Source organism: Xiphophorus hellerii, chromosome 15, assembly GCF_003331165.1.
Source record: "Xiphophorus hellerii strain 12219 chromosome 15, Xiphophorus_hellerii-4.1, whole genome shotgun sequence".
NCBI lineage: Eukaryota > Metazoa > Chordata > Actinopteri > Cyprinodontiformes > Poeciliidae > Xiphophorus > Xiphophorus hellerii.
This window is the reverse complement of record NC_045686.1, coordinates 14,565,361-14,588,488: the sequence shown is the minus strand read 5'-3', so window position 1 is coordinate 14,588,488 and position 23,128 is coordinate 14,565,361. Positions and strand designations below refer to the sequence as shown.

At 38.0% G+C, this 23,128-nt stretch overlaps 1 protein-coding gene across 2 annotated transcripts; it reads left to right on the top strand.

Moving 5' to 3' along the window:
• Window positions 1-2,894: 2,894 nt before the first annotated feature.
• On the top strand, window positions 2,895-22,484 carry arhgap18 (Rho GTPase activating protein 18). 2 transcript variants are annotated; one of them, XM_032585525.1, is made up of 19 exons: window positions 2,895-3,276; window positions 7,969-7,992; window positions 12,499-12,736; window positions 13,871-14,003; window positions 14,771-14,850; window positions 14,952-15,104; window positions 15,599-15,653; window positions 16,218-16,336; window positions 16,805-16,876; window positions 16,989-17,082; window positions 17,514-17,605; window positions 17,886-17,963; window positions 18,062-18,221; window positions 18,302-18,384; window positions 18,881-19,087; window positions 19,212-19,346; window positions 20,173-20,294; window positions 20,384-20,439; window positions 20,579-22,484. In XM_032585525.1, the coding sequence occupies exons 1-19, from the start codon at window positions 3,140-3,142 to the stop codon at window positions 20,668-20,670; spliced, it is 2,130 nt and encodes a 709-aa protein (XP_032441416.1). In that variant the 5' UTR covers window positions 2,895-3,139; the 3' UTR covers window positions 20,671-22,484. The 2 variants fall into 2 exon arrangements, with proteins under 2 accessions (XP_032441416.1, XP_032441417.1); XM_032585526.1 differs by lacking the exon at window positions 7,969-7,992 and having other exon boundaries at window positions 2,897-3,276.
• The last annotated feature ends 644 nt before the right edge of the window (window positions 22,485-23,128 follow it).

The following is a 23,128-nucleotide window of genomic DNA, read 5'->3' as shown; positions in this document are numbered from 1 at the left end:
ATTTTCCTTTCGGTTCTTTAAATGCTGAGTAAAGTATGGAATATGAGTTATTAAAAAATCCAAACAATTATGGGACGGGGTGGATATTTATTCTGAATTATATTTATATGAAATTATTTATGTTTAGTTTGGTGCATCAGAATGTCATGTTCAACTGGACTGTTCCTGTGTTTGAGTTGCTGTTTTTGGGGATGTAGACAGTTGACTACCTTCTGTTCTGAAACTGGGTCCAGGCTGGGTGCCATACAAAGCATTAATACTTTAGATTTTTCACTACAAGAAATCAGACTGATCTAAGGTTGGAATAACATATATTGTAAGATTATTTTTCAACCTGTACAGACTTTTTGAAAAGTGTCGAAAGTTAGTTCAGATGCCCCCCCCAAAAAATCTGTGAAATACCTCACAATGATAAATCTCATGTTTCGTAATGTTTTGAACTTGAAAGTAACGAAACCTAAATGTGTTTATGTCAGGTGTATGAAAATGAAAATCCTGGAAAAGTCTAAAAGTCAATCCAAATCTGGAAGAATCAGACATTTTTAAATGTAATATTAATGGAAACCTTGAGTACAAAGAAGAGAGTTGAATTTTACAAACCCTGCTTTAATAATGCAGCCTGTTCAAAAGAGTCGCAAACACACCTGGGAGACTTTGTTTGGACCGACTCAGTCTGCATCTATTCTCCGTCGTCCCACGTAGCTGTAGACATGTAACTGAAGCCTCAGTTTTTCATTTGGCTTTTCATTGTCCTCATATCGTCAGTAAGGGGAGCTGTTTGAGCTGTTCAGTTTGTTTAAAACTGTCACAAAGTTTCTTTGCGTACCAACAAGTATGAGGAGTATACCAGAGCCACAACTCACAGCAAACCTCTAATATTTTTGCTTCAGTTTAAACGCCAACAGAGGGGATCTGGAGTTTTGTTGCTTTTGATTTTACATTTCATTAAGATGAATCATTTCATTTTGACAGCAGTCATCAATCTTTTAAACAGTGTAGGCCTGATGCCTCCTTATTTACCAAATGCATGATTGTGACCTTTTCAGCGAGGCTGATAACATCTTTAAGAAGGTATGGGAGTTACTGGGCCAACTGGGAATACTGGAACCAAAGAAGTTGGAGTGACAAAGGATCAGAGACTGGGAGGAGCAGAAAAAAAAAATAATCTGATTGACCTTGCTGGTTAATCCGCTTGCCACAGTGTCTCTGTGTGAGTGTTTTACCACCATTTACCAGAACATGGCCTGTAACCCAGACGATTGGACTTCGAGACAGACGGACAGAATGGTCTCCAGGATCACGGAGTGCCTCCATTTTAGGTAAGCAGGTCTAAGCCAAGCTGTTTGTGTTTCAAGGCTTCTGTGTACAAACCAGTGTGTGAACATGCAAGTCTGGCTTTAATCACTGTCCCATGGCTCTGACCCATGTGTTGTTCCCCAGACTTTTTTTTTTTTTGTAGTCAGTAATGTTCTCAAGGATTAAAATTATTTAATTCTTAATCCACAAAATCTTGTTTCTTCGTACAAAAATAATTATATCCAATTGAGTTTTACTGTACACTTTTTGCTTTTGCTGCTCTCTATCTTGTTTTTTTTCCTGTTTTGTAGAAATTGAAGGATTCTGGTTGTAGTTGGTGGTAGAGTGGTCAGCAAAATAGTTTTAAACACACATCTGTGCTCATGTTGTACAGTGTCACACCACCGAGTACGTTTCTAGTTGTTGCAGATGGAGGTTGGACTTCATAAACGGAGGTTTCATTTAACTGGACTGATTAAACAATTGTGCAGAAATAAAAATCTGTCTTTGCTTAATAAATAAAATAAACTGTTTTTGATGAAGATGTTCAGTTTATGAATTTATACAAAGTATTCATCCTGTTGGGATGCCAACAGGGCTAGTGTTTTGTTTAGGGTGATATGGCTCACCGCCCAGGGTGCCATTTCATTTGGGGGGAGCAGACAGTTCAAACAGGCCAACTTGATCATAAGTTACATTTTGGTTGTTACAGTATAAGCAGTTTAAGAAAGTCTGGCCATGAACCACCAGAGACTATGACGCTAAAGTTTGTAGCTAAGCTGTAACTTTTTATCGTATGATAATGTGAAGGGATATTTCACCCCCTTTTTTTTTTAAAGAAATCCAGACTACATTTGATAATATGTAATTTAAAATATGAAAGACTAAGACACATGACTGATCTCTACTAAAGAGAAAATATTTAAAACAGTTTAGAACATTGTTCTGATTTTCAATACTCAACAAAAAACTTAAAACTTGTTCAATGTCTTCTTGACACTGGGTTCATCTTAGATTGAGACGAGGATCCAAACCAGACTATATAGACAAGCCACTCAACGACCTTGCATGAACAGTGGATTATGAGAACTATGTATTCTCTTGTTTTTCTGTATGAGCATATCAAGGTCCCAGCAGGTTCAGTGATGTGGTCAAAAACACTTTGGCACATTGAGGTTTTTTTGTGGGCTAGTCATTGAATTATTCTAATATATCTTGGGTATGCCAATAAAAGTCTAATCATTTTAATTTGCTCATGGCATGCATTACATTTTTTCTCTTCAATTTAAAACTATGACAGTACAGCGAGTGAAAGAAATTGCACAGTTAAATCCAAGCATATTCATAATCCTGGCAGATTTAACATATTTTTAATTTCCAGTGAAACATCATTTATTGGTTGAGTGAAGCTTAAATCTGCCAGGGGTACGAATAATTTTGGGGTTCTCTCACTGCATACATGCATACAGTACATGCCTCTGGGATGCGGACTTCTGCCAGCAGGAAATTGTCAGTACTCTCTTCCACCAGGAGGGGGCGGTGTTGTCTCTGGAAAGTTGACCTGCTGATTCGGCCAATCCCTGATCTGCGGTCAGCGTGTAATCCAGCCCCAGTCCTGCTCCTCCGCTCCGGGAGAGGACACACCAGAGGAAACGAGACAAGGGGTCCGGACGGAGAGGAGTTTTGAGTCCGCATGAGTCGGTAACAGAGAAGTCCAGCAATGGAAAGCCTCCGCAGATAGGACCTTAAACACACTCAGAAGCGGAGGCGGAGCTCATCTATAGATTATAGTTCGGATGTCAGCCGTGTACGAGACAGACGGAAGAAGAAAAAGGGGAGAAACATGAGTCGGCACCAGTCTCAGGGAGTGGTTTTAACGGGTTACCACAGCAACGCCGAGCTGCTACCGCAAACGGAACTATGTGGTGGTTCCACTTCCAGCTGTCCGGCTGTACCGAACCGGGAGCCCGACTTGCTCAGGTGGGAAATGTGACCTGGTATTGTCACTTTAATTCATTTCTTCAGGGGGAGCCGAACGGAGCTACGTGTGTCTTGTGTGTTTACGAGCAAGTGGGCAAAGGTCAGCGTGATGGCGCACTTTTTCTCATTTTGCAGCCTGAGTGGCGTGGATGTGCTGACATTGCAGGAAAGTTATACTTCTCGGCATGCGAAGTGGATCCTGCAAAAAGCAGTCAGAGCAGTGTGTAAACCCGCTAAGCTGCACCACAGGCAGGCACTTTTTATTGTAGCTCCTGGGATCACGCAGCTCCACCCTTGGGCTCGGGTTTATGTTTTTCCTTTACCTCATTTCTAATCAGCAGGTTCACCTTGACTTTGTCACACTGTGCTAGATTATACAAAGGTGGCTAATTTAAAGCTTCCACACACACCTGCAGGTCTATGGTTAATTAGATTTATTGTTCCTTAAGTCCAAGGTTGTGTAATTCTTGTGTAGTTTGACATAATTATAGACTCATTCTGTATGGATGATTTGAGCGGTATGGTCATTTATTTCTGTCTCTGTGAAAAAAAACAATAAATGAAAACCAATATTGGCTGAAGGAAATGTCGGTGCTCATATTAAATGAAAACGGTGTACACCAGCAATTCTATGGTGACTAGGAATTTTAAGACTTTTAATGAAAATAATTTAAACAAAAAACATTCCTTGTCATTTATCTAACTGTGGGACTTGCTTTAGCCATGACTTATTTCAGAACAAAACTATGTATTTTGTGTATTTCCACATCTACAGCCATGTTTTATTTATTAAGCCAACACAAAGTAGTGCATAATCGTGAAACAGTAGGCTGATTATTGCATTTATGTTAAGACCTCATAGATCATCCATGAAAGCAAAGTATGGCACTAACCTGGTCACTGCTTTTTATGGAGTGGGGAAAGTGTCAAGAAGTTCCATTTAAAGTTTACTGGGTGCCTTCTAGAGAAAAAGGCATAAATGGGGAAGAAGTGTTATAAAACAAACTTTGAACTTTCTAGCAAAACCCTATATGTACGTGGCTGAAAACTACACATCATCTTGACCACATCAAACCTAGTGGTGTTAGCATCATGCTGTGGGGTGTTTTTCCATCAGCACAGACAAGAACCAGAAGAGCTTTGATAGGAAGACAATGCCTGAAGCTAAATATGGGGTAATCCTGGAGGACAACCTACTAGAGCCAGAGCTACAATGGCGTTTGTTAGACCGAAGGATTTATGTTAGAACGTCCCAGTCAAAGTTGTCACTTCATTCCATTGAAAATCCATGGCAAGGCTTTTGTGAAGAGTTTAAAGGGAGATAAAAACTTTGCCACAGCTCCAAAACAGGATGCCTGAAATAGTGAGAATATTGCACTGTTGAAGGAAAGAGATGACCAAGCATACTGACTATACTAAACATTTCATCACCCAAAAAGGAAGGAAAGAGCGCTGAAGTGTCTTCCTTCATAGCTGGCTGGAATATTTCTCTTCCTATTTATTCTGTGGGCCTTCTGTCGATTTTACTAATTCAGTGTTATTCTCTTGAAATAACGTTGTTAAATGTTGTCCGTACATTTAGACCCCTCTTCGCCCTCTATTAAAAAAAAATCACAAACTTTCAGTACAGACTTGCTGATTCAAAATTGTGAATCAATTATTCTTGCGTTGAGCGACGACCTTAATTTTAGGACGTTGCTCAAATTGTTACATACAATTTGAGTCCTACGTTTATACGATATCCTCATCTGTTCATCCTCGTGCAAGATGTGAAGATGGCGCATCAGCAAAACAATCTGTGATGTGGTAAAGTTTAGAAAACAACTACCCTTTTGGTTTATATTGGTACATCAACCACTGTGAGTGTGCGGTAGATAAAATGGAGATGCGTGTGTTCCAGATGGCTTGCTTACCTTGCTAAAAAGAAAAGAGTCACATTACAGACTTCCTTTGTCTCACCTCTGTCAGCAGAGTGTGTGAGTCCCGTCTAGGCTGACCTGTGTGAGGCTAAGTTTGGAGGCCATTGTTCCCCTCGGGTCAGGAAACGTAAAACAAACAGACTGCAAGCTTCTGGCCTCGCACCAGCTAGACATCCTACCTACGGAGCCTCGGGTTGCGTGTCTGCTCGGAGTCTTGCACTCCGAGGACAAAGACACGGTGTTGTCTTTGTCCTTTAAATGGAAGGAAGTGTGGAAATTGGGCAGAGAGGTTTTGTTTTTCGGTTCCCTGCAGTGACCAGAGTTTCCAAAGTCTATTTGTCTGACTTTAAAGGGCTAACTTAAGCTCAATCACTTGTATTAATTCGGACGCATAAAATGGAGTCAAGCAAGATGATCAAGAATGGTAAACTGTCTGGGATGTTAGGAGTTTTCCGTCACACAAGGATGAATTGTATGTTACAGATTCATCCGATCTGAAGGGCAGATTGTATACTGAAGCATTTGGTCATCGTTGAGGCTAGTAGCTGTGGCGGTGGGGGGTGGGGAATGGACAGAGACATGCTCTGTCTTCAAATGCGCCAGCTGACATCTGTTGATCTAAATGCACATGCTAAGTTTTGAGGCCATTGTGGACGGGGACAAGCAGTACTTATCCCCTTCATAAATTTCCTACACTCTCCCATTCTTTGCTAGTAAACTGTAGCTGTACAATCACATAGCTATTCATGAAGGCTATTTGAGAAGCCCTAGACCCCGTGTCCACTGAAATGGACATAGTATATTTCTAAACCAAAAAGAGCAAATTACTTTATCATTTAAATAATGCTTGACACTGATTGCTTGCTGATTAACCAATGACAATGAAGAATAATTTTAACTTTGTAGGAGAACACATCCAACAAGACATATCTCTGAAACCAGTGACGGCAAGAAGCAAGAAGCTATCAATCAACAATCTTTTATTTGGATTTTCCACTGGTTGGCATTAATTCATTCCAGGTCCTGGTTCTGGTTAAGAAGTCAGGGTTTGATTATATTGTGAAGTAAAACTGACTTATTGTTGATTGTTTAGGGAAATGAAATCAAAACTGACTTTTTCTGCTCTGTTTGGAAGAGTGTGTGTTTTTTATTTATTGAACTTTGGCTTGAAAGGAAACAGATTTGAATTCTCAACTAAGTTATATTTTAACTTTATCAAGTTACTAAGTATGTTAATGATTAAACTTAAGAAAAAAAACTTGAATTATTTTTTTATGTTTACTTGTAGATCTTATTTGAATAATAGTGATCCTGGAAAGTCTTAGAATTGATGTTCTGGAAATTGCAGGTCTCTTGTCATTTCTCACAATTTTGGTTAATACCGTGTTATTTTAAACTCTATGCTAGCAGAGTTGGCACTAATAACTTAATTCCCTTGAGAATGCAGACCCTTTCCTTAATTCAGATTTGAAATAGATGGCCAAATTTTAGGGTTATGGTAGGGTTCAGCTTGTACAGAAATTGGAAGTTCATAAACAGATCAACTTTAATAAGTTCAACCTTCCTGTTAGCTACTGCTTAAAAGTAGCACCCTGAATGAACATATCTGTAAATTCACCAACAAGATTCTCAGGGCATTTGTAGAGGTTCATAGCACCACAGGTCCCCCCAGTGTACCTAACAGTAGACACGATATGCCTCTTCACATGCTAGATCTTCTTAATAATTTTTGCTTCCAAAAATTCAATCTTAGCGACATCTGATCAAATCACATGGTCACAGCTGAAGTCATGCAGCAATTGGCAAGCCTGGCAGGTTTACAGTTACCTTGTAAACTGCTTATAGTGGTTTTCATAGAGACGTGGTACATTTTGTCATAATTTTTAAGCTTCTCACTAGTACAAAAAACTGCAAACGTTTGAGTTTTCGTTCCTCAGTAACAACTTTCACAGTGAGGAGTGTTTTTATCGCTAAATGTTAGCGCTTTGGTTAAGCCCAGTATTATTCACACCCCTTGCAGGTTTAGGTTTCGACTTGATTCTGAAAGAAAGTCTGTGGAAGAAGTTAAAGATTAAGGTGATGGCAACATCAGACGAAAGTCTTTATTCATCTCAAGTAACAAGTCAAAACTTTTAATGTTTTTCTCACAGTGAGATAAAATCAAAGTAACAAATTTAATCTGCATTGTCGATGTAAGCTTCAAAGAAAACTGACAATAGTTATCAGTAACAGGAAAGCCAGGTGGAAACACCTTCACCCAAGAAGTCACACAAACTGATAATTGGCATTGAACAGTCTGGGCAAGGCGTTTCCTCAGATCCCAACTTATGTTCCTGTCACCAGTGTTGAAATTATTGTTTGCTAGATGAAAGGGTTTCCTCTCTGCTCCCCCCACTCACACACCCAGACACACCGACTTGCTTACACCCTCCATCTAGCTGATCAAAGGTGTGTGGTTGAAGAAGGTACAAAGTTTAGAGCAACTGCGCATCCAGCTGCATCTCCGTTGTCCTTTTTCGGTCATCTCTACTCGGAAGTGTGAAACTGTTGGCTTTATTCACAAGAGCAGCACTCATAACCTCTGTCAGGTTTAGGACTGTAAACATATTGTTGTCACAATAAACCTTTAAACTTATAAAAATTGTGCCCAGTGTATTGATAACCTTATTTCTAAAAGGAAGACTTGCATGCACTCTGGCTTTCATTTTCTCATATGTTAACATGTTAAACTCCCGTTTTAACACAGTTTAAATTCATATTTTCTATACAACAGGGGGAAACTTAAACAGTCATTAAGGTAGGAAAGTCTTGTCCAATCAGAATGCTTGGATGGTCTGTATCGAATTGAACATTTTGCTTGTTTCTTTTGTCAGCCTTGGGTTTGTTTTTGACTAACCATGCTTGTACCTCTGTTATTCTCTTATTTAGGAAATACCTATCACCCATGTCTATCATTTTTAATATAAAATAAGGTTAAAAATACCTCTCTCATTAGATCAATACACATATTGTTAAATATCAAACTTTTAATTATGCTGTCTCCATGTTGCGTATGCTCAGACGCCACAAAAACCCTGACAAAATTTCCTGAAATTTGTGACTAGGCGAGGGATGGTATGATATTCTCTTATCCTCAACATATCGCCGCAGTCTTTTACACTAAAAGCTAACAAAAACATTTAAAATGATGTATAGTCTTTTATTTTAAACTGAAGAGCAAGATCATTTCCTCTCCTGCTAAAATAAAATGACTTCCTTATGGTTTGTACTTTTATGGTGCTTCATCTTCTGACTCTCTGCATATCCTATTGAGTGGAAATGTTTCAGATGGTGGAACAGATTTGGTGTGTCCCCGCCTCTAGTTGGCACGACTCTCCGGCACATTTTGAAGCGCACCGAAGCCTGATGTTGATCAGATCTTAGATAGCCGGCCCACTTCCATACAATCAAATTAATCTTCTTTTCTCTTATCAACTATTTCGTCGTCTGACTCTTTGCTTGTGGAAGCTTGTTCAGTCACATTTGAATTACAGTCATGGATGTTTTGTCCATGACTAAAATACATTTTGTAGCTAAAACTTACTATGTTGGAGCTTAGCTTAGCTTAGCCTAGTGCTGCTAGGCACAGGCTCCTTGTTGTGGTGTAACTCACTCACGTAGCCAATGTAGTGTGGCTTTTTCTCTTGTGAAAAATGTTGTAACCATAGACTATAATGGATATCAAAATATCAGAAATGTGTTTAAAAATCATACTACCTTTGTTGAATAAATTTATGATGGGATATATATTGTTATTGAATTATTTTCCAGTCCTAATTTGTTGTTTGACAATCTGATGAAGAGGATACTCGGAGCTATTTTTTCCAGTTCTTCCACGGTAATCCCCAGAACAGAACCAGCCTTCTTTATTAGGTTGTTGAGCTTTTTGAAATTCCTGGTTTCTGATGCAGCTATGCCCCAACAGATTACAGCAGAAAAGATGACATTCTCCATAGCAGACATATATGTTCTGTCCCTTCTTGTAGACAGCATTAGTCCAGCATATTATCCAGATGAACACTGAGGAATTAATTTTCCTCAACCACCTCCACTTCTTCCATGAAGCAAATAATGTTTGACCTAATCCTGTTTCTCCTGAAATCTACAATCATGTCATTTGATTTGCAGTAGCGTTACTTGGTTCAGATAAAGACAAACTATAGGATTGAAATAACTGCCTATTCATGGCATAATAATGTTTTTTTATTTAATTCCAAGAAGTTTTGTTGGTTTGACTTTTTACAATCTACTCCCGTCTTTACAGCTTGTAAAAAAAAAAAAAAGCAAAAAAACCCTTCTTTCTATCTTAACAGCTTTTCCCCACTATTGTTCCTTATTTTTGGAACATTATTTCTATTTATTACATGCACACTCGAGGTACAGTTGATACACTTTAAGATCTGTTGGACAAGAAAACGCATGCTTTATGCAGTCCGGGAAGAGGCAGAGTTAGTGAATCATTCTTGCTCATTATTTCCTGACTTTATTCTGCCCTTTTATGCCATCCAATGAAACATGGTAACTTCCAAGAGACTCATCTAGATTTCTGCCAGTAAGAGTTTTTATTCCTGACTCGTCAACAACAGAAAAGTTGTAGAAGTCAAACTGCAGACTCTGAGGTGAACAGCTGAGGATCCGTTAGCTGTTATTGTATTCTTCTTTTTTGAAAGCATGCACATGTGATGGCCAAATTAATGAATGAGAAACTAACACGGCTTGATGTGTCCATTTGCAAGCCTGATTTATAATTTAAACAAAGTACCTTTAAAGCTTGGTGAATGTAAATGATTAACTCGCGTTTGAGTGAGCTGGCGTGTGTTGATTAGATTTAAACCAAATATTCTGCAGTAAACCAGCAAAACATGAACATTTTTGCAATTCCATTCAAGTGAAAGCACTTCAGCTGGAGCCACACAGATCAGAGCAAGTTTATGTAATTAGGAGCGCAGAGGAGGACACGGATCACATAAACTCAACTAAATCTCAGTGGGTGGATGGAGATAAGAAGAGGAGGAGGAGAAATATTTGAAATGAAGGAGCTGTGAACGAAAAGGAATGGTAATGATCTGGGGTTTAATCTGATGTCTGTCAGAGTTTTACTGTAAGTTAAACAGAGTTTGGTGGAGGGTCTGCTGTGGTATGTGGCCTCACTCTGTGAACTTTCAGATTAATGCTCTCTCCTGGTAATTCCAAGTTAATTAATACAGTACATCAAGTCACAGTGCTGTCCTTCTCATGCATTACCTTGATGAACTTTTATAACTCCAACAAAATGTTTCTTTCCTACATAAAACCTCTTGTGGATCAGTGTGCAGCATGGACTATTTTCGAACACCAGAGCTTACAGTCCGAATTTTTTATTTTAAAGTGAAAAACTTGCCGGTGTTTTTCCTGTAACTTGTAGTAACCCAAGTCTCACCGATTCCTCCAGTTTATGTTGTTTACGTGTCCCAGGATTTTCTTTTTAACAACTAGGCTGACGAGTGTGGTTGTTGGTGATGGTGTGTTTGACTAGATCATATGCAAATAGATGGACACGACAGGTGAAAACCCGCGTTCAGCAGCTGTTGATGGAAAAATGACGGAGGCCACGCAGAGCTGTGGGAAGCTACATCATCTGCTCTGCAACAGCTGCAACTGCAGGGCATGAACAAGCCTGTTCTACCCTTGGCAGCAACAACTGTCATTACATGAAGCATTTGGGATGAATGACAGAGTGACACATCACAGTGGAGAAATTTTGCCCCCATGCTCTTTGCATAATTATTTTTATATAGTCACATTTGACGATTTTTGAGCATAAACAGCCTGATTAAGGTAATCAAATTTAAGTTCACACTTTGACAAGGCCTTTCCAAACTTGTACTGATTGTGCTTAAGGTCACAAACTAATGGCTGGCCATTCGTTTTTATACAGTACTAGATGCAAAACAGTATGGTTCTATAAATTACAACAAGTCGTCCAGATCCAACAAATCACTTTGTAGACAACCACACCGCTACCTTTGTGTTTTACTATCAGTATGATCCTTTTACCAAATGCTGAATTAGGATTGTGACAGAAGTAATGGAGCACAAAATCCTCAAAAGTGGTCCATTTTGGTCTTGTCAGTCCATAGAGGATTTTACCAAAAGTTATCATTAGGGAATCTTTAACATCCTGAGTCCTTGATACACTTTCAGTCATTTTTGTAGACCAGCCACTCCACTGTTAAGGTTCACGACTCTGTTTAAGGATAGTGGTTCTCACTGTGGTTTGCCTTAGTCCCAATATGTCAGAAACATCTTTCCTAGTGCGTTGCAGATGCCAGTAGCTTTGTTCTTGAATTTCTCTGAAATGGTGCAGGAAGTTTTGCTTTTTGAGATCTTTTCCTTGATTTCTTATTGAAATAATCAGATATGAGTGTAGCTCATGAAATTTAACTCAACTTTCAACATAGGATGGTAACTCAGTTATAATTTATAATTTTTGTTTTCCGACAAAAGAACAGGTTGATTCAGGTGGCTTTTTTTCGCTGCTAAAAAACTAAATCATGATTTAGAAATGGCTATTTGGATTTACCTGGATTATTTTTTAACTTTTATTAAAATTAGTTTGATCTGAAACATGCAAGTATAACATTACTCTTGTATTTGCATTCCTTTTATTTTTAGCTGTGCAAACATCGTTGAGTTGTTTGCTAAATGTTGTTGTTTGTGCTTGGGTGGTTTCACTTGCTAAATGATGTCACTCTGTTATTCTTAGCAGGGCCACTCTGTCTTGTCTGTGCTAAGCAACATTAATGTACTCCTCAGCAATGGACCGACTAAGATTTATGTGTTTATCTATAGTGAAGCGAAGGTTGAGGGGCACAAGGTGTGCTATTTTTGTTCCCCGGCAGATGTTACCGTCATTAGCAGCCTGGTTGAAAATTCAACATGTTTATTGGTTTTTCTGTGCTTTCGACCTTTGGCAAACCCTCCTCTGTTTGACACACACTCACAGATTTGTGTTGAACACATTTACTGCAAGTCCAAGAAGACATGACTGAATGTAACAGCTTTGACACAACACAACACTTCTAACCAAGGAATGGAATAGTTTTATGATCGGTGTGTATCTTTTATCATGTCTGATAAACATGGTGCAAAGTACACAGCTACAAGTGAAACAAAAATTCATTTCCAGCTGGAATGTTTGCAAGAAGTTTAGCTATACATATGCACATATTATATATTTCTTCTTCTTAATCATTTTTTTCCTCTTTTTGTGTTTATTTAACAGTCGCAAAACAGGCCACTACAGTCTTGAACATAACCAAAGCACACAACAACAAGAAGATAGATATGGACCTTCGTTGGTCACCAGTGGTACAGGAGCGAACAACACTGAATCAGGTTCAAGTTCTGCTGCTCATCCCGGGTCTCAGCCTTCCTCCAGCCCTAAGCTGGGCTCCAGTCCGAGGCACAGTCCCAACTCCAAACCCAGAAAACAGCCCACATGCCAGCGCAGCTTCTCTCAGGTAAGAAGGGAAGGAATATAGTGGGTTGGCTTGTTGTTAACCATTTAAACTTTTGTAGTCTACAAACCAGTGCATGATATAGAGAAAAAGCTATTTTTGGTGAAGTAGATATACTTGAGTGAAGAAATATTTAGGTCAGTTGTTTAAAAAAAAAAAAGTCAGGATGAGCACAAAGAAGAAGAATGCTTTTTAAATCTAACCTGCATGTTGAGGCACATCTGTGACTAATTTAGTCTACGAAAGAGAGAGCAATGACTTTGAACAGAAAACAGGAAGGCTGAACATATTATATATGTTTTATCTGTTTCACCTCTCAACCTGTGTCTGTTCTCGATTAGGCTAGATTTTTAAATGTCAACACAATATCCTGAAGCAGGTTTAAAATATTTAAAACTGGAGATCACTAATTGGATTGATGTATCTCTAATGTTTCATCTATCGCAAGTCATATCACCATCAACATCTCTAATGCATTTTGTATTTAAATGTTTCACAGTCCTATATTATGTACTTTGGGGCTAGCTATGCCAGGGGTTCACACTCCTGTTCAATAGGGGGCGACTGTGAGTTGTTTTGTTAACTGTGTGACCAACAAAGTGGTTTCTCTTCATGCTTTGACACATTTGTGTCTGTGTTCTCAATTGTGCAAATGTTTTTCAGCATTTTTCTCAGTGGGTCTTCCAGAAACAACCATACTTGCTTGTAGTTTAACTTGAGCCGCTATTTGTTCTTGTTTCCTCAGCGCAGCTTTTTGAATGGGAGTTTATTTTGGGAAGCTCATTAGCCAGCCATTTTTAATTATCCTAAGTGACAAATGGCTCCATTAAAAATTAATTCTTTGCGTTATAATGAGTGTCATAAAATTTAGGAGGATTACGTAAAAATATATTTTTGTTTTAATGATGGGAACTCTGATGATGGGAAAACTGCATGAGGCTTGTTCTGACAGGCTGTGCTTGTTTTTTTTTTGTTTTTTTTCCTTTCTACCGTTAACTTGTTGCGTCAGGTCCTGAAGGGTTTTTCGTGTGTGAAAATATCAAGGAAGACAACCTCAGCTGAGGACGGAAACGAGAACAACGTCTCGAAGCTGTAAATGTTCACATCCCAGTCCCTGAGTGTTTGCACTTCCCACAGGACTCCCTGGATGAGCTGGAGATGGACGACTACTGGACGGAGATTGAGAACATCAAGAGTTCAGGGGAAGGACATGGGAGGGGGGGAGGAGAAGGAGAAACTCAAGAGGAGGAGCAGCAGAAAGCTCCTGAAGGTGGGATATTCTATTTTTATTGACGGGATGTAAATAAAACTTTATTTTCCTACATGTCCAAGAATATGCAGATATTTTTCTACTGGTAGTTGGGGCATGTGTGTGTAGTTCAGTTTCTGTCATGATCTGAATATTAGATATGAACTTGGAAAAATGCCCTTTGTCTGCCTTATGGAAACATGCTGGCAGCAAGCTTGTTTGACATTTTGTATTTCTTTTAGCGAAACTTTGTTGCCGAATCAGAACTTACTGTCTGAACTGTGCATGTGATGCATCAAAAAGACTGTTGCTCTTTAGTTTTTGCAATTTTTGTCCTTGAATTGGATAATTTTGTTTCATTGGAGACATTTACTGAAACATGCTTTAAAGCTGAGGACTAAGTGAAAGTCAGCTATGACGTATGCAGACTGTTTTCATGCCATTGCTCATTAGGAATTAAATATTTGTCTGTCTTTTTCCTGTTATATTTAGCCTACTAGTCTGTTGTTCTCAGGAGGCTTTTTCCTGTATGATTTCTTTGTTCACTTATCTTTGTTATTAATCTTTTCCATGTAATAGAATTATTTAACTGTTTTCCACCAGAACAAACTATGCCCATTTTAGTCATTTTTATGTAAAACATATTTTTATAGGCTGGAAAAAGAAGACTAAGTATCGAATATTATTTCTCTATTTTATAACCTTTCCCATTTTCTTTCCTTCCTTCTTCGTCCTTTTGGTCCTTCGTGTCCGAAACCATTTTAAAATGACTTTTTCTCCTTCTTTAGAAGGAGAGCATGAGGAGGCGTGGCTTACAGAGACGGGGCTAGTACGACTGGTTGACGATTCCTTGGCAGCTGAGGATCATGTGAGCAGATAAACAACCCGTATAGATTCACAGATCAATGAGAATCGGGACAATACACGAGCAAATATCTTCCTCTATTTTTGGTTCCTATTGGTTGACAGGAAGAAGACAGCGCCGTGTTCCTGTCCACCCTCACCAGAACGCAGGCCGCCGCTGTGCAGCTTCGCGTGTCGTCTTATCAGCAGACACTGCTCCGGCGACGCAACCGCCAACACTTCCCTGATGTTCGGGATATATTCAGACCTCATGAAAAGGTGATCAGATGAACGTCACAGCAGCATGACAAACACGCTAGAAACCTTAAAATAAAGACTTTGAAAAAGTTACAATTTTTTCCCTGCCTCTCTATTGTAGTTTCTGATCTTGAGCATTTATACATATATATAGTATATCAGTTCGTTCTTTTTGTAGACAGTTTTCAGATTTTACTTATTTATTTTTTTTGACTTAGTTTTGTAATTTCGTTTACATTGAAGATTTTCAAACAGAAAAAGTATATGGATTTGGCTCAAATATACACGTACATTTTGCAAAACGGGTGCAAAAGAGGAGCGGCAAAAACAAATGAGATGGATTAGCAGTTCTTGCCAACAACAGGTCCTGCTATGAGTTACAACATTTAATTTCCTTTAAGAATAAATACACTATAGCAGTTTTGAGTTGGGTTGAGTTGATTATATATATGTAGCGTGTTGCTCTGTGTTATAACGTCTTGTGCTGCACTGTCTCACTGTTATGCTTGTTACAGAATGAAGAGCCTCCAAAACTGAAAGAGGAAAGTGACAAAGATGCAACTACTGTTGGTATGAGCAGCTCACTCCTTTAAAATAAAACACATTCTGGATTCTTCAGTATGGATTTTATGAAACCGGGCCCAAATAAATGTCTGCCTTGGAACTGAGATTTAGTCTCAGCGTGAAAGAAACCAAATCCGTAGGATTCTGTTTAATATAGTCATCTATAATAGGAATTGAGTCAGGATAGAAGCAGAAGTCTGTGCTGCATTTTAGAGGAAGTGATCTCAATGACTGATGCATCAAAGGAAATGTTTAGGGAAGCTGATTAGATTCAGATCAAAATACTGACTTGCGTCTGAAAAACAGGGCATGAATACAGGTGAGCGTAGCATTTCTGCAAATAGTTGGAAGTTATGCGACTCCTTGTAAATGCGGGTTAATTTTCTATCACAGTAGTTGAAAGTCAACAGACCCCTCTTACTTCCTTTTTGTGGTCTGCAATGACTAACACGCAGGGAGATGAAACGACACTTTTTTTCCTGCCTCGTGGTTTCAGATCATCAGCACAAAAACATTCAAATTGAGCCACCTGTTGGGCATATTATTTTATTTCTCCGTACTTCTCTGCAGAAACGGAGACGGAACTGAATGTAGAAGTGGCGTTTTCGGAGCAGGCGCTCTCTTACCGGGACAATAATCAGAGGTTGAAGGTCAACAGCAGCCTTAACTCCTCTGATGACAAACTTCCAGTGAGTCATAAAATTGTACACAATGGCTGTAGCGTATCTACATGTATACTTATGCTTTCAGCACGTCAGCGTTTGTTTAAAAGCTTGAACTTTGAATATATACATACCACATTAAGAGCCTACGTAAATTGATCATGTTTTGTATTCAATAGTTGTTAATCATTAACAGTAATTATGTTTTTTTTTTTTTTTACATAGATAACGTTCGAATAAATAGCAACATTACTCTGCTTTGTTACATCATGTTGATTACAAGCAGAGAGCAAGGTTGTCTGTTATTCCGAGTCCTCACTGACTGTAGTGACATCTGGTGGTTGATGTTTGAATAGCAGTTAAACTCATTCATAAAGACAACGTTGTAGAGACTTTGTACCTGGTTTAAATGCAGGCATTTTTTTCTTTCTTTTTTTTTTTTTTTAGATACTGAAAACTCTGTGCCCTAATGTTATTGCTTTTGTTTTGCTTCAGAACTTTAAGCTCCTTCAGGATAAAACGGGTCAGACCAGAGTGGGAGATCTTTCTCCTTTGGATATGAAAAAGGTAAAAACCCCGTAACAGGGTGATCTATGGACACACAATTAAAGATCAGGTTTTTTTAGATGGCAGACTGATAGTTTTGTGTGTATATTTGTTTTTTAACACAATCTTTCAGGTGCACAGACTTGTTCTGGTAGAGATGACTGCTCTGTTTGACACAGCTGGGATAGATGTCAAGGCCAATAAACCTGGCAGAGTGAAAAGCAAAGGTATTGTTGTCCAAGAAGCAAAAAAAAACAAACAAAAAAAAACCCCGCCAGTGTGTCCCAAAGCTGTTTATATCCCCGGAAATTTCTCATTTCTCAACAGCAAACTTTTCATTAGAATTTTATGTGTGAGACCAACATAGTGTGGCGTGTAATTGTAAAGTGGACAGAAAACAGTACACATCGTAGTTTAGAAAAGAAAAGTGTTTGTATTTTACCTAATGAGTGGATCAATCCTTTGTAGAACTTTTACTATTGCTATTCTTGCTGTGCTAAATAGCTAGTTCAAACCCCATTAAAGTATATAGATTTTTGCAATTTAACATGAGAAAATATGGGGTTTCAAAGGTTGTGAATACTTTTGCAAGGCCCTGTAGCGTGTATTAATGTGTTTAAACACATTTTGTTCACTCTGTATGTGTTTGTGTGTGCAGAAAGTGGCCTTTTTGGTGTTCCTCTGATAACTCTTTTGGATCAAGACCACCGACAGGTTTCTGGGACCAAAGTGCCACTTATTCTGCAGAGGGTGAGCATCCTGTCATTCATTCATTCACTTAGAGCCATGCAAAGGTTATGATAGTAATGAAGGACAATGTTAATTACTCATTTTTAATCTAAAGTTTTAAATCTTTTTAATTTCTCTTTAGGATAAATAAGTTACTTTTGAGCTGAATTGAATTGAAACCACAATACAATTGCACTATAATGTGTATTGTAGCTCTCATTGCTTTCACGGTTTGATATAAAACTTTTTTTTACTTCTTTACCCTTGTGGATGTTCTGTAATGCCATTTGTCTATTTTCAGCTCATCAGTCATGTAGAGGAGGAGGGATTAGACACTGAAGGTTTGCTACGTATCCCTGGATCAGCCACTAGAGTCAAGGTATTTTGTTGCATGAACACTATATATTTCTAGATTATTTTACACTAGATTTCACCCCAATTCACATCGCCTGCTGGTGTGTCTTCACCCAAATTCAGTCACTGTGCCAGGAGCTCGAGTCGTCTTTCTACGACAGGACGTTTCAGTGGAAGCAGGTGAAGCAGCACGATGCTGCGAGCCTGTTGAAGCTGTTCATCAGGGAGCTGCCCCATCCACTGCTCACTGTGGAGTACCTCAATGCTTTTATTGCAGTCAACAGTGTGTATCAGGTCTGTTTTCACGATTTATGTGACATAGTGTGAGGTCTGACCGTGCTGTTGTGCTTTGTGTTGTGAAAGAGCTTCCCACAAAGAAGCAACAGCTTCAGGCTTTGAACCTGCTGGTGCTTTTGTTGCCTGAGGCCAATCGGGATACTTTGAAGGTAGGTTTATTTGTATAGCACTATACATGCACAAGGGAACTCAAATCACTGTACCGAAAAAATTAGATGAAGAGAATTGCATTGAAAACCTGAAATATGGTATGCAATACTATGCAACAGTACAAGCACCATTTATAATAATAATAATAAAAAAACATGTTTAAAACAAACAATTAAGGGATGATTAAAGAACTTCAACAGAAATTCTAGCAACTCTTTATTCTGAAAATGTTATGTAATTACCAGATGACACAAGGTATTCCCATTCTGAAGTATTTGCAATTTACAATATGTCAAATGCCATGCAGCTAATTAATCTTGATAAACCTATACTTCTGGAGGCACAGGATACATGATCAACCTATCAGAGGTGAAGGTTTGTACTCCATGTCTTAGTCTTTGAAGCTAGTAGCACACTCCCCTCTAAATTCACATTGCAGATGTGTCTTTCTTCAACAAAAGAACTTTTTTTTTTAAAGTCAATTTCCTTTTGCAGGCACTGGTGGAATTTTTCCAGCGTGTCATCAATCATCAGGTCAAAAACAAGATGACTCTAAACAATGTCTCTGTTGTCATGGCACCCAACATCTTCATGTTCAAAGGCTTTCGATCCAAGGTGACGGAGCAGCAGGAGTTCTCCATGGCAACCAGCACAGCCAACATCGTCCGGCTGCTCATAAGATACCAAAATCTCCTTTGGACGGTAACTGAAGATGTTAAACATGACTGTAATCAGCAATGGAGATGCTTTTTAATGTGTCCTGATTGCTCCTAAAAACAGCATCTTCTAAAAGACAGTTTTATCTCTCTATTACCATCTACTTCAGATCCCAAAGTTCATTTTGACTCAGGTCAGGCAACAAAATATGGAAAACCAGCGAAAACTGTACAAGGACAGAGCTGTAAGGAAGCTGCTGAAGAAGATAACCACTGACAGACCAATTGATAAAGCTATCCCAGAGGTAGGAGAGGATTTCTGGAATAAGCTGCTTTTATTTATCTATTTTTAGCAATATCTAGTAATTATTAAGTAATTATCAAATAATTAACTCATAAAAGTGGTCACCTTGTGTAATTGTCATTTTTGAAATTCTTTTCTAAGTTGAAACAGAACAAATTTATCATTTTGAAAGCAGAAAGTGGAACATTTTGATTAAGTTTTAAAAATGGGTTGTAACACTGACAACAAACACAAAAAATTGGGTGGTCATTATATTAAGTGAGATAAAAATTATAGTAAATTAATAATTCTGGAATATTAAAAGTTTTATGGGGCTCAAACACAATACAGCCAAGTTCAAAATAAGAATCCCGACAGTGATACCTTCTGGTCCTTCCACAGGTCCAATATTTAGTCTAATGAGGAACAGTGACATCTAGTGGTGATGTTGTAGAATTTTACAGAAGCGTTGAAGCAAAATTTCAAATTGTCAATCATTTCCAGAGCACTACAAGCCTTTGCTCAGCCCTTTTCAGCCAAGCAGTTAACACATCTTATTTGCAGTCTTGATTTTATCTCCAATATGATAAGGTATCTGACTGGCACGGAGTAATTACACAGCTTACACTTCGTCTTTTCGTACAATACTGAGAAGTGGCTGTCCTTGAAACAGATTTGTAACAGTAACAGTTGTTTGGAGAGTGTAGCTATTTATTAAACAGAGAAGTAATTTATTCCTAAATTCTCATTTAAGAGACAGATGTTTTGGATTATAACCTTGAATTTATGTGTGAAGTCAAATTTATGGTTTTGACCCTTAACTCTCCACATCTGTATTTTTTCACCAGGAGAATACTCAGGGAATTATTCGAGTTCAAGCACCACAGTTCAGTAAAATATCCATGGCGATTCAGCTTACAGAAGATTTGCAAGCTGCTGATGTACTAACTCGCTTCCTAAGCCAAGACAGGTAACGTCTACACCTATACTCAATTTGCTTTGCTCCAGTAAAATGTAGACTACTGACCTGTAGCTCTCTGTTTTCACCTTTGTTTCCAGCTCAGTGTCAGTGAAAAAGGAAGATTTGTGTCTCTATGAGATTGGTGGAAACATCAGTAAGTTCAACTCCCAGCACTATAGAACTGAGCTGTTTAAATTTTCATTCACTTATCTTTTATACATGAAAGTTACAGTGACTGCAGCTCCTGATAATCCATCTGTTAATTATTTCTCTCTGTCTGCCCTTCTCTAAAGAGGAGCGATGCTTAGATGGAGAAACATACATGAAAGATCTTTCCCAGCTGAATCCTGCAGCAGAGTGGGTCATCAAAGCAGTACAGCGATGAATTCTGGCCTGCAATGTCGTCCTGCGGGGTCCTGGCCTACTTTAAATTTCCTGCTGAGACAAAGCTGCGGCTGGTTCTCTGGAGTTTCTTGGGAATCCGGATGCAATGGGGGAATTCTTCATCTGCAGCGAAGCACTATTTGGTTTTGGAACCCATAAGAGAACGCAGGCGGTTCAGTTGCAGTTTATTGTGTGGGGAAAAACTTTACAGAAAAACCATTTTTTATGTAGTTCTTTGCAATGTAATGATTCCCAGGGAGATTTTATAAAGAATCGTCTACATTTTTACCGAAGCTGCCCTTCCGAAGCTACAATGTATTTTACTGCAACTTGAAGTGATAAACCAGCAAAAAGTTGTGCATGATTGTGAAGTAGAAAGAAAATCAAACATTTCATCTTGATTAAAAATATCTAAAACATAGAAAAAAACTACTGTACAGCTATATTTATTTCAGTTTACACTTGTGCCATACTTTTTCTGTTTCGGGAAGGGAGTTGAAACCATTGCGAAATGTTGAAAATTGGGGATAATATTTTATAACCGTTCTTCCCCACATCGTTGTACCTGACCTGTCTGTCGTGTCCCTTTGTCTGCATAATGCTGTTTGCTCCATAATGTTTTCTGACAAACCTCTGAAGGTTTCGCAGAACAGATGGTTACTCTGGATTTATTTAACGGTATCAGAGTAAAGGGAACTAAATATAACTGCACTTTATCATTTGCAAAACATGGATCTGTTTTCTTTCACTTCACAATTATGTTTCACTTTGTGTTGGTCTATCACATGAGGTTATTGTAAAGTACATTCAGGTTTGTGGTTGTAATGTTATTAAAGCATAAATAACTTTAAGGGGTGTGTATACGTTAGCAAGGGCACTAAACAGAAACCACTTTTGAAAGACTTTTTCCATTGGAGGAGAAATTCTTCCTATTTCCATACTGTGATTTATTGGTTGGCTTTAACATTTTTGCTTTAATTAGATGTAAGACATGGTGCCGTGCAATAATATGATCATTAGTAGATTCCACATCTGTCAGATAAATTATTTTAGGCTTATGGTTATAGAGAATTTTGTACTTATTTTTCTTTACCCATTTTATTAAAGTTCATGACCACTTTATTGAATCTTGTATGACAGCAGTTGTCCAGGAAGGTTTCTAATTACGTATTTTAGGTGAAAAAGCTCCACTTTTTTGTTGTTTTTCTTTCCTTTTAGGTATTCTTAAAATGATCAAATGGATTCAGTATCATGTCTTAGATTTTCAAAGGCATGCAGTGAAGACATACGAGTAAAGTTATGTACGAAGAAACCTTTATAATCTGTGAGTGTCTCAACGTGTGAATATGATTCAATCAACAAAACTGCACAGATATTACGAAAGAAGCTTTTTTTTTTTAAGTGAGCTTATGCAGTGATACATTTGCACATAATTAATTTTGAGCCTTTGTGCCTTACCACTAATGTCAGGTTCTGTGTACTTGCAAACCTTTTTGTCTGGGAAAAGAAAATGTACCGTTTATCTTTTTTTTTTTTTGCACATATTGTGCTTTTAGTAGCAGCTTTATCTAATAGTTTCTAACATTGTCACATAATATCTGCATTGCTATGTCTAACTTCCCAAATGGTTCACTTCTACAAAATCATGGAGAGTTAACAAAAATGTGATGAACCTTTTTGATTTGTTTGTAAAGTTTACACTGTCACTTTCTGTAATGTATGATGTTTTTGGTGATTTGTTTTCTAAAAATGTATTCGCTGCCTTTTACCACCATGACTGCCTGTAAATAAACGTGAAGTAATTCATTACCACAACTTCTGCTATAATTATTTATTTGCACTCGCGTTTTCAAAGTTCAGTAACTATTAAGATCTGGTCAAGGCAACTTTAGGAACTCTGTTTCAGATCTTCATCAACGAGTGGTTATTTATTAATTTGTTTTATTTCATTCAAAACTTGGCTCGGAAATTTAAAAAATCTATTTTGGTCGTTTCAGGTAAATAAAACATGACTAATTGGATTCTCTCCCAATGGCAGCTGGAAATTCAAGTTTATTTTTAAAAATAGTACAACGGTACCAACGACTTGTAAACGTGAGAATATAGCCAGGTGGCTAGTTTCCATCTCTAGTTCCATTGGCAGGTTGATGAGAAATCACATAAATACAAGGATAAAGAACACAAAATAACACAACAGAATCAGAAATGCATAAATCGAACTTAAAATCCATACATATTTGCATATAATTAATGTTGGTTCTTTGCAAGAACCAGTTTAAAGATGTTTCCTTTTTTTTCAATGAAAATAACTTTGTAATGCCATGTTCTGTATGTCATTTGGACAAATACTCTCTTGATGTCAAAAGCTGATATACTGTGTATATTCTATTCATAAGCTAAAGCACACAGAGAATGATGAGAATATTGAAATGACAGAAAATTTAGGAAAAAAATAATTG

Bases quoted from the DNA above. Each gene is read 5' to 3' on its own strand.
- arhgap18 (XM_032585525.1), top strand. From the start codon at position 3,140: ATGAGTCGGCACCAGTCTCAGGGAGTGGTTTTAACGGGTTACCACAGC. The intron at 15,654-16,217 runs GTATGAGCAGCT...ACTTCTCTGCAG, and splicing joins CAAAGATGCAACTACTGTTG to AAACGGAGACGGAACTGAAT. The intron at 19,347-20,172 runs GTAGGAGAGGAT...TTTTTTCACCAG, and splicing joins TTGATAAAGCTATCCCAGAG to GAGAATACTCAGGGAATTAT.